General features: G+C 50.8%; 1 protein-coding gene across 1 annotated transcript in view; it reads left to right on the top strand.

Moving 5' to 3' along the window:
* The first annotated feature begins 7,541 nt into the window (after nucleotides 1-7,541).
* GRHPR (glyoxylate and hydroxypyruvate reductase) overlaps nucleotides 7,542-11,542 on the top strand; it is an 11,237-nt gene continuing 7,236 nt past the window's right edge. The window contains exons 1-3 of the mRNA XM_050912791.1: nucleotides 7,542-7,567; nucleotides 7,754-7,908; nucleotides 9,137-9,236. Coding sequence (XP_050768748.1) covers nucleotides 7,542-7,567; nucleotides 7,754-7,908; nucleotides 9,137-9,236 — 281 coding nt within the window. The remainder of the gene's footprint in view (nucleotides 7,568-7,753; nucleotides 7,909-9,136; nucleotides 9,237-11,542) is intronic.

Genomic DNA, 11,542 nt, shown 5'->3' with positions numbered 1-11,542 from the left:
TGTTCTTTGCTTGGGGAGGGGTGTGGGGGGGAAGGGGCCATGCTGGGTTTGGTAGGTTTTGTTTCTTCACCGGTGAGATGTTGCTCTGCCTGTCGGAGCAGGATCTGCTGCTAGGGAACACAATGCCTTTGGAGCTGATGCTGGAGAGACTCTCAAGTTAGGAGGAGTCGGGATAGAGACCAGGGACGTCGCTGTAAAGCGTGTTCCCCGTGGCCACTCAATCCTCTCCAGAGTGCAGCTGGGCACTTTTTCACTTCTGTCCCTCGTGGAAGGTGCTGCGAAATCGTTGCCTTGCACTTTGGGACGTGACAGTCTCCAGCCTCGCGCTCCAATGTGGTGTCGTGGATCCATCACCCTCAGTGCCGCGGCTTTTGCTGCCGAGCGCAGGCGAGCTCTGCGCGAGCCCGTTCCCTGTCTTTGTGTCGTGGTTTAACCCCAGCCGGCAGCTAAGCCCCACACAGCCGCTCGCTCACTCTCCCTCCTGGTGGGATGGGGGAGAGAATCAGAAAAGTAAAAGTGAGAAAACTCGTGGGTTGAGATAAAGACAGTTTAATCGGTAAAGCAAAAGCCACACACACAAGCAAGGCGAAACAAGGAATTCATTCCCCACTTCCCATGGGCAGGCAGGTGTTCAGCCATCTCCAGGAAAGCAGGGCTCCATCATGCGTTAATGGTTACTTGGGAGGACAAACGCCATCACTCGAACGTCCCCCCCTTCCTTCTTCTTCCCCCAGCTTTATACACTGAGTATAATGCCATATGGTATGGAATATCCCTTTGGTCAGTTGGGGTCAGCTGTCCCGGCTGCGTCCCCTCCCAGCTCCTCGTGCACCCCCAGCCTGCTCGGTGGCGGGGTGGGGTGAGAAGCAGCAAAGGCCTTGGCTCTGTGTAAGCACTGCTCAGCAGTAACTGAAACATCCCTGTGTTATCAACACTGTTTTCGGCACAAATCCAAAACATAGTCCCGTACTAGCTACTATGAAGAAAATTAACTCTATCCCAGCTAAAACCAGCACGCTTTGCTGACTAGTCAGCAGGGCAGGAGAAGGCAGCTGAGAATGGAATAGAGTTTACATCTCAAATTAAATATGTCCTTGTTCCCCTTGATGTGGAAGTTGTTTCTGGAGAAAAGATAGCAGAGTATGAAAAATGTATTTGATTCCAGACATACTGTGCTAAAATTTAATAATTTTTTTAAAGACAGTTATTTTTGTACACTGGAATTAAACAAGTGTGTTGTTAAAAGCTTTGTAAGAATAAATGTTTCATCAAAGGAACAACCCAAATAAAACTTTACATGAGGGATATAAAAAAATGTAGGTTTGTTCTACATTTTCTTGCATTACCAAGCGTAATTAGAAACAGTGTTGTCTTCTCTTTTCTGAGCTGAAACTACATCACCTCTGGCAAGAGATTTTCTGGTTTTGAAAAGGAAATTATCTATACTCTACTGATTCATGACCTTCTCTATACTGTACCACTCCTTTTGCTGAGCAATTGATAGTAACTAACAGCACAATTTTGTAAAGGTGCAGGTCCTCTCTTAATTCTTACTAAGAAACGGGCCTTTGGCTACGGTTATGTTTTAAAATTGAAAGTATTTGTAACCTGTGCTAATGCAAGGGTATCTGAGAAGGGGAAATGGGTACACTAGAAAAAATTCAGGACTGTCATTCTGCCAGTAATATTGCATGCTGGTACTCCCTACATTCATCAGCTTTTTGTCTGGCAAGGTCGCCAGTGAGAACACTGGTATTTTAGTGACCGTATCACCTGATCTCAGAGGTGTTTGGAGTAGAGCTACACCTACATAACACTTGCGAACCTAATGCCCAGTTTTGCTTAAGTGTGTCCTTGTTGGCAACTGAAATTTATTTTTGCTTAACTTCATTGATTACTTGATTGAAAAGTTCCTGATGATACTGAAAAAGTAAATCACTTTTAGCCCTAATAAAAAAAATAATAAATTAATTCCACTCCTGAAAAGACTTGCCCCTAACATTGAAATTCTTCTTCCATATGCTGTGTTTTACATTCCTTTTTGTTTATCAACACCTGGTTCTATTTGAACAAAAGTGTCCAGTAGCCTTTAGCTGAACCAGCATGTAGACTGGTAGATAGGGAAGGAGGGTTGTTTTAGATTGAGTATTGAGATCAACTCCAACTTTTCTGATGCATCGGTTTGGTCCTCGGGACAGCTAAGTTGTCATGAGGTGAGTAAATCTCTTCACCGGGAGCTGCAACCTTCTTTAAAGAGCTCAGGAGACTGCGTTCTTGCTCTCGTGTCCCCTAAAACTTCCTTGGACAGAAGTGTTACGATGAAGGGGACTCCCAAAGGGACCAGATTCTCCGTCTGCAAGAGAGAGATGGCTCAGACGTCAGGAGTTACCACTGTCTGGGGGTACGTAATAGGCCTGTACCTGCTGTACATGGACAGCATGCAGGGATGGAAAATCTCTGCCCTCGTAAAGGGTGACTGTGTGACAGCTCTCAGAGCGTTGCATCCTAGTGGCTCTTCTACCTCTAGGGATAACTAGAAAGCACGTAAGTGCAAAAATAGGGAATGGACAACACCCCTAACCTGTGGGTAGGCAGATTTTAGGGAGTCTTGCTTCCCAGACTGTTTTCTCCACTGTTTTTCAAGCTAATATTCAGTAAGTTTGGGGGGCTTTTTAAGGTAAAAATGACTCAGTGAAATTGTGGCCTCACCATTCTCTTCGCTGTACAATAGCGTGGTGAGGACTGGTCCACGCTCTGCAGAGTTTTCAGATCCTCCATGCCTCTCACTTACTGAAGAACGTCAAGAGCAGGTAGTTTTCTGCTTCACTCCCCCAAAACTGAAGCAGCTGTGTTTTCAACAACATCCAAGAGGCCAAGGAGAAAACTCTGAACTGCAGTAGCATCTAACAAGAGATCGCTCTGAGCCGTCAGTCTGTTCATGAGGTGTTTTATGGGTGCAGTGTGGTGTGCCATAAAAGAAATGAGACGGTCGCTTTTAGACTTGAAGGCCAGAAGAGCATTATTCTGATGGTCACCGGGGCAGCACGCTCTGGAGAGGTTCCCCCCAGAGACCTCATCCGAGTCTCTACCTCTGACTGCCCCCATTCCACCACTCTTCATTTTCGAAGGAACCTGCAAGGAGATAAAAAGTGCAATTTACTCCTCCTCCAGGCATTATGCAATGGCTTTATGTGATGATACATTATTTAACAGCCTAGCCAATGTGAGAGGCAACATCAGTAGTGGAAAAATGATACATACCAAAATCGCTCAACACAACATCTAACAATATTAGTATTGCTGTGCTAGCGAGGCTGCTGTAGGAAGACTGATATACCAGCTCAGGGGCAGCAGCATAGCCCCTCTGCATAAGAGGTGCAGATGCCTTTACGTTTCCCGTGTGCAATGTCAAATGGTGGTCAGATGTGGAGCGAGTCAGATTTTTTCCTAACTCCTCCTCTAAAGATAAGGTGCCTGGCCACTGTGGCAGGAGTTAAGCCAGCCAGGAGTCCCGAGTTCAGCCAACAGTATTTCACTTTGGACTATTCTATGGAATTTTTCAAAACCAGTTATGTGCTGGTGAGCAAAAGCCTGCCTTATCTTGGGAAGCTAACGGTGGAAAGTTTAGGCAAGGTAACTTACACAAGTGCTTGGGTGAAATCCAGAGAAGTCTGGCTGTAGGTTGTGGCTTCTGCCTGTCCCTGGCAGTGACTGTTGCAAGGACCAGATGATAGGTTTGTGGTGGAAATGTCTCTGGCTTTCCCTCTGAGTACTGCAGCCTCCCAGTCCTGCAGGTATCTGACCTGGCTTTTGTTCTGATGTCTGTTGCTTGTGGTTGCAAGACAGTGAGTAAAAGCACAGAGAAAGCAGGGTATTTGGGACCGTGGGAAGAGAAAATGATAAAACAGCAACACTTGGAAGCAGATTGGAGCTGGGTGAAGGAACTTCCTCTAGCAACCTTGCAGGGGAAGGCCAGGATCTGACTGACGGGGGAGCAGTGTTGCAGTGCAGCTCCCAAGCTGAACATGAGGCAGCAAAGCTGTGGTAAAAGAAACGAGACACTGCAGCAACATACACAAACTGGAGCATTAACCACAAGTCCACTTAGGTCATGGCAGGTTAAAATATCAGCTCAAATACTGACTTAAGTCAGGCTTTGCACAGCAAGACAGAGCGAATCTGCTGTAGAGGGACCACTGGAGAATTCAGAGAAGAATCAGAGGGTCCAGATAATGCAGCTTGCACAGAAAGACTGACATGAATGAGGCTGCTTTTTTCTAGAGAAAAGCAGCTGGGTAAATAAGGTGTGGAGGAAAATGGCTGTTCTTAATATGGGGGTGAGTAGGACAACCAAGCACACGCTTGAAGAACAGAAAGAAAGATGTAGCTGAGAAACTGAGAAAAAAGACCTTAAAATGGTAAAGATGACAGGGGACTGCAGCAGGTTGTCTGAGGAGGGCATCCAGTCTTGCTGGTGGGTTTCAGGGAAGGGTTGAACAAACATCTGCTGGAGATCACAGAGATGCTTGAGCGAGCCGATGAGTGGATGGACTGCTGAGGTCCCTTTCTTCAGTGGTGTCTCAGCAGCCTGGTCCTGCCCTCCCTTCTGCATAAGCAGCAGTGCCCTGGGCTGCTGCTGGGTGGAGTGAGGTCAAGCATGCCCATGGCCAGGCACTGCTGGAATGGAGAGCAGGAGAACCAAGACTATTGCATCCCACCAGCTGCGTGGGAGTGCCCTGCCTTCAGCAATTGCTCCCCAGCCCGGGGTAGTGCTGGGGTGCCTGAAACTCGGTGCCCCACACCTCACAACCAGCGTACTCCACTCCAGCTTCAAAACCTTGCCTCAGACCGGGTGCTGGAGCCTTCTTGCATGTGGGAGCAACAAGGTGCAGCGAGACAACCAGGACTGGTCTCTTGCCAGCCGGCAGGGCTGTAGCAGGAGCCTCATTTAAAGGCGTGTTCCCAGCCCCGGAGATGGAGTCCCACGGTGTACACCCAGTCAGTGAACCTTCTTCTCCCAGATCATTGAACTCTACATGGACCAGCCAGGAAATCATCTCCACTTACCTGCTGGAGAAGCACAAGCAAGGGTCTGGTCTGTGTGCCCACGCGGTGGGCTCCACTCCCGGGTCTCTTTCTTGGGCCGCTTGAAACAAAACAGGTTGGGTCCGGCACCAGCAGGCTGTCACTGGTAATCCGTGCCTCCCAGCACTACCAGTAAGGCTTCTGTCTAGCAGCATATGAATTTTACAGAGCTTAGTGCAAAAATAATACAATTGAAGATGTTTTTGCATTAGATGAGAAGAACAGGATAAGGAAAATGGCAAAAAGGGGAGATGCATTTTCCACCAGCAGAAATATCACCACACTAGCTACTAGTTAAAGGAAAGCACTACATTAAAATCCTGTTCTGGACCAGGTGACTTGCAGACTGAGTTACTTTCATCAAGCTCCATTTTATCCTATTAAACCAAAATGTGCTTCAGCCTGTCATTCCTCCCACTTGCTTTTTTCCCCTTCCTTTAAAGAACTGTCAGTCTTTACTCCAGAGATGCCTGGGACTGAAAAACATGCTTATCCCAGGAGAGGACAGTGTCTCGAGGTCACAGCTGATGTGCACTGGTGAAGTAGCATGAGGAAACCTACATTGCGTGAATAAATAAAGGGCTGCAGCTCAGCCCAGACTCTGTGGAGGAGACAAGATGGATGGATCAAAAGGTCAGAGTCTTGTTTGATAATGGGGGCAGTTGTCCCAGGAGTAAAGAGGGGAGAAGAGAGTATTTGGTCCATCATTTGTTGCAGCCACTACACAGCAAGGTTGAGGAAGGAAGGAATACTGTGATTTGAGGTGTACATCTCCGCAGCATACTAGCGTGCACTGGAAAGGAATTAAATGTGTCTTTGTAACACAGTGGGACAGAGGGCTGGCTCCTTCTTGAAGCTTTCTTTTTCCTAAAGTCTGCCTAAAAATATCAAGATATATATCTCTGTCTCTCAAGGCACGAGTTATTGTAGAATCCGCTGGGAAAGTCATTTAACCAAGCGTGTCTGAGCTACGCAGCCACACTGTACTGCGCTGCTGGGAGCAGTGACCAGCGTTTCAGATGCCGAGAGCCGCCCCACACGCCCCCACGCAGCCAGTGATGCCTGGGGCACTGCGGCTGCGTCCCGGCGTGGAGCCCTCACGCACAGCCCCAAAGGAGAGGTCTGAAACCTGCGGCAGAAAGGTGATCTGCTCCCATGTCGCCAATGCCATGTGGGTCTCCAGCCAGAGCACTGGGGAAGCACCAGGCATGTGCAGCATCCTGCTGATGGCAGGGCCAAAATTCGGGGCTTCCCCCGTCAGATAACGCTGCTACCCAGGTGCAAGGTCCCATGCTGGTCTGACCAGGGTGTGCTACCTCCTCCGGGCTGGCACCGTTCCTCTGGCAGCAGCACTAGGTAGTCTGTCTTGGACACCACAGCTCTCCAGGCTGACACCCAGTTTGTCAGCAAGCCGGTGAAGATGTTTGCCCCAGGGGCTTCCTGCAGCAAAACGTTAGTTCCTGAGCTCCCCGTGGCATCAGGGCACCACAGTACGGAGACGTGTCCCAGTCCTTCCCAGGCAGAGGCTGCAGTGGGAGCAGGTGGAGTGGGGTGTCCTGGTGCTGAGGACGTTCGGGCTGGTGGACTGAGGAGGGAGCCATTATCGCCCTGTTTTGTTGGTGTGGAGCCAAAGCCCGGTCACATATGCCTAAGACCTGCTGCATAGCCAGGAGCTGAGCGCAGGCGTGGCCCCCATTGCCCCTAAAACCATCCTCCCCTCTCGGGCAAGGAGCTACAGCTACACTGCTGGCTTGGCAGGCTTGGCAGAGCACATGGAGCTTTCAGCCCTTGATTTTTGCCAAGAAGTAGTCTCTTGCTGTGAGTCATTTGCAGAGCATGGCTGGGATTTGATTTGCTGTGCTTTGCAACGGAGCTCGCTGGCTTTGGCCTTTTTCCTTAACCGCAGCTCAGAGGACACCATTACCCCCTCACTCTGGAAATCCTAAGGCCGATTTGTCTGACGAACAATTAATTTTGTTTTAAGGCAGCAGCCCTGGTCTCAGTTGGGAAGAGGAGTACTACCTCTGGTCTCTGCCGGACATGCAGGACCTCAGGTCCCCCCCGTGGCCTGAGCAGCCTCCACCGGCAGCAGGAGGCCCACGCACTCCTGCCCCACGTATTGCAAGTGTGGAAGCACAGGCTCAGGCCCCAGCACCCGTATTTGCTGCCGCGGGTAGATGCTGTCCGTCCTGGCAGAGGTGACGGCAGGGAAGGAGCTGTGGCAGGCAGATGGGCAGGACTAGTGGGGTGGCATTGCACTGCCAAGCCGGGCTGTGGGAGGGCACGTTCCTGGCCACGGCGCCTGCCTGGGAGCTGGCGGGAGCATGGAAGATGCTGCTCTGTGCCGCAGGAGCAGCCGGAGGCCAAGTCCGTGCAGGGAGGCAGCTGTGGTTACTTCCCGCCAGAGCACGGCAGAAGGGGTGGCAGCCACCCTGTTTTGGGACCATTTTCTCGCCATGGGGCAAGAAGCGGATTTGCTGTGGTGGGTTTGTCCCAGGAGGACACGGATCCCTGCTCCTCCCCCAGAGGCAGCAGAGTCGGGGTCAGGATCCCCTGGACGAGCTGTTGAGCTGATCCCAGCAAGCAGTGAGTGTATTTGCAGCTGTGGTGCCCCCAGAGAGCGGGACAAAATTAACTGTCTTTATCTGCTGTCATTTTGCTTCCCCAGCAGCTCTGGACGAGACCCAGCCCTGACAAGTCAGGTCCTGTCCGTGGTGACCTTGCAGACCCGCAAGCCTTGGGACGATCTCACTGTCACCAACAGATCTTCTTCCACCCACACGTCACTGAACGGCTCTTCCAAGAGTGCCGAGTTTTTGCCCTGTGAGTGAATCAGTGCAAAAGCCAATCCAAGGTTCTGTTTGCCTGAATTGGTGGATGGGGACACCTCAATGCATCAGGCTTTCACAGGCTGGATCAGCAAGGAAGGGCGCTCTCACACTGCCCTGTTTCACGAGCACCTTTTAGACAGGACTGCATTCTTCTGCCAGCGAGTCACCAACCCCCACCAGAGACTGGCCCCTGCCCAAAACTGAGTTTGCTTTTTGTGTGAAGGGATTTCTTCTTCCTCACCCGCTCCTCGCAGGTGCTCTCACAAATACCCCTACCACCCGCTCACTAGCGGGGGTACAAAGGACACAATCCAGCATCCGCAAAAAGACTTCTCCTGGTGGAAATGGGGTTGAATTCAGCTCAGTGTGCGCATCGGTTTGGAAGATGATTTGAGCAGCGAACTGAAATGCTAAGTCTGGATTAAACCCTGTCCCCTTTCTCAGTGTCGTAGCACAAGCCGTCTCAGGTGTTCTGCAGGAGGGAATCTCTTGCTCTGCAACAGTTATTAAACAAGGCAAAAAATATATCAGGCTAATGAAGCATGAGTGAGGGAAGCTGCCCACATGGACGAGGTGCTCTGTGGATCGCTGCTGCCGAAACGTCAGTCAGTGCACTTTCTAAAGCAATGCTGGAGCAGGAGGACTAACATCACATGAAAGCCTGACTCCAGCATTGTGACTTCCTAATCACTAGGTCCTGCAAAAATTCCTTTTTATCCTGTTCTTTAGGGCTTAGGCAGAACATAAGCTCTAAGAACCCCGCTGTATGGGAAATTCAGCACACGCTGAAGCAGACCAAGCAAAGCTTTATCCTCCTCCTCCTTCTCGTCTTAGCTTGTGTGTTAAGAGGTTTCTATTGAACTCCTGGTGGATTTTCTATGCACCATGGTTTTTCATTTTGTCTTATAATTTTTCCTTTAATGATTTACTTTCAACAAAAGAACAAAGTCAACACCAAGCTATAAAATAATGTATTTTTAAAAATACACACACTCACACATTCTGAGCTTTTTTTAACTTCTAAAATGTATTAGCCAAACTGCCTCAGTTAAAGGTGGGAAGCACTACCTAAAGTGGATGTTGTGCGTAGATCGTGCCCTCCTCCTCGTCTTTAGTGCACCGATTTGGTACCTGAAGTCCTCTGCTTTTCTGTCTTCTACACGGGTGAGAGAAAGACAAAGGCGTTTAGACTAATGCCCAACCTGTGTGTGCCCTGACAGGTAGAAGTATCTCAGAGGAGCGCGGGGGCCTGAAGAGCTATTGCTTCCAGTCCTGCTTCCATCCTCAGTCTGGGCAGAAGTCTGAGGCACAGAGGCGCAAGCTGGTGGCTGCGTGTCCCTTCTGCTCCTTGCCGCTGGCATGGATGAGGACATCCTGGAGAGGGAAAGAAAGCCTCATCACCTTGGCACAGTTTTTCTAAGCCTTTTGGGGAACAGGAATTCACACCAGCAGCTGTGCAGCCCCTGCTGACAGCGCCCAGCAGCACAAACAGCTGCCCGGCCGTTGGCTGTGCTCCCAGGCCAGAGCTCTGGGAGAGCCAGACACCGCAGGAGGGGAGCAGGGCGGCTGTGCAATGGCGGTGGCGGCAGGACAGTGGCGTGCCGGCAGGGACAAGCCATTGGCAGCAGCATGCAGGAGCACTGCTGCAAAAATGGAAATCAAGGTGAGCCTGCAGCGTTCATGGCAAAAAAGAGCCCTGCAGCCAGCTGGGTGGGTGACTGTGGCAAAGCAGGGTCCAGCTCACAGGATGGCCGGCACAGCCCCGCAGCCCTGCCAGCCCCTGCCCAGCTGCACCAGCAGAGGCAGAGGGGACCAAGTGAGCCCTCGCAGCCCCACGGCACTGCTCTGCTCTCCAGCCAGTGCAGCTTTTGTCTCTGCAACCCTGAGTAACTCTTGACTGTCTTCACTGTGTCCACCAGTACCAATGCAGACTTGCACACAGTTACAACTGACTGTGGCACTGCATGGCACAGCAGCAAGTAATTGCACTTTTTTGCATTGCAAAACGATTATTAGCACCTCAGTTCATTATCAAAGCAAATTTAATTTTTCAATGTAAAGGAGCCAGTTGTATTTATAAAGGAAACACTGTTGATATAGCCAGAAAAAATTAATTCATGACAAATGTAAGGAAAATTAATAGTCTTTAACCAGGACAATATTTGACTGTGTCTAATTGTGCTTTGCCAGGTAAAGTACACTATCTTTGAAAAGTCCTGACAGAGATTCTTGCAGAAGCATTTTACACTTCTTCTGATGAAACTGCATTTAAACATTGGGGTTTTTAATTAACCTTGTACCAGTCTGGTCAAATCACATAAAAACTGTTGTGGAAAATCAGTATTCTCTCGTGTATTTGTGCACTGGCAGAGGCGTTGTGTACATTCAGGAAGGTCTTGTCTAATCCAAACCCGTTTAGGCAGAAAAAGGGAGAGGAGAAAACACCAAGGGTGGAACGGCCACGGAGAGCACCTGGACCGCAGGTGCGGGTCCTCGCTGGCAGGATGGCGGCATGGACATGCAGACACCTGCCAGATTCAGCTGATGCCGCGTCTGAGCCAGCATCTGCCGCTGCCTTCCTCTGCTGGCCCTCCCTGTGTGGGTGGGGGTGCCCACTCGTACACCTGTACGTGAGAAGCAGGACAGGGAACGGGAGGGGGAAGCTGACGAGGTGGGTGATTCTGCATTTCCCTTTGAAGGGGAAGCCAAACAACTGGGCTCTGCCCCAGGGTCTGCTCACCACGGAGGGCTTGTCCCCACTGATGCAGATGGCCTCGGACAACCAGAGTCCCTGTGCCTTTCCATGGGCTCCGGCTGGCCCCACTGGCTTTCCCGATGGTAGACAGACAGGGAGAGCATCACTGCGTCATAACAAAAGCCCAGAGGCTCCTAACTGGACATGCACTCACATTCACTCAGGGCAGGACAAGTCCACCGGTGATCTCCACTGGGCAGGATCTTCCCTGGCAGATCCCCCTCCTCAGGCTGACCATGCCCCATGGAGCCTGCAGACAAGGGTGGCCACAGGGACCCCAAAAGTGGAAGGTTCAGCAGGTGTTGAGGGGGTTGGGGTGGGGGAAATCTCACAGAGACACGTAGGGATCTCTGGTTCTCCTTAGAAGAAGTTTACCCGTGAGAACAGGCTGACATTTTGAATGATGGGCTGCTTGTGCATAGCAAGAACAGGGTCGGTAGAAGAGGCACGAGGCCAGCCAAGGCTTAGGTGCCCCCTTGGGTCAGAGCACCAGAAGGTCTGTTTCTGCCTGGTTCTCCGAAGGTTTCCACGTCCCGGCTGTGGCCCACAGCCCCTCTACAGCTGTCTCCATCCCTTGGACGTGACTGCAGCTATCCTGATCAACAGCAGCAGGAGAGCTGCATCCTTTGTGTGAAGAAATCCCAGGTGCAGACCCCCCAGGATGGTGTATGGGCTCGTTAACCCCTTCCCCGTTACACTTGAGCGGAGGTCTCTCGAGCAGCTGGTGCCAACGCTCCCACCACCTTCACGAGGGCTGTGTGTGTACCATGGCCTTCTCCAGCACTCTTTCAGCAAATTACATGTCAGGCTCCTGCGGTGTCCAGCGGGTTGATGGTGGTGCGTAAGCCCCAGGTCAAAGTTGCATCTCGTC

This window comes from Gymnogyps californianus, chromosome Z (genome assembly GCF_018139145.2).
Source record: "Gymnogyps californianus isolate 813 chromosome Z, ASM1813914v2, whole genome shotgun sequence".
NCBI classification, from domain to species: domain Eukaryota; kingdom Metazoa; phylum Chordata; class Aves; order Accipitriformes; family Cathartidae; genus Gymnogyps; species Gymnogyps californianus.
This window is presented reverse-complemented; position numbering and strand designations above follow the sequence as displayed.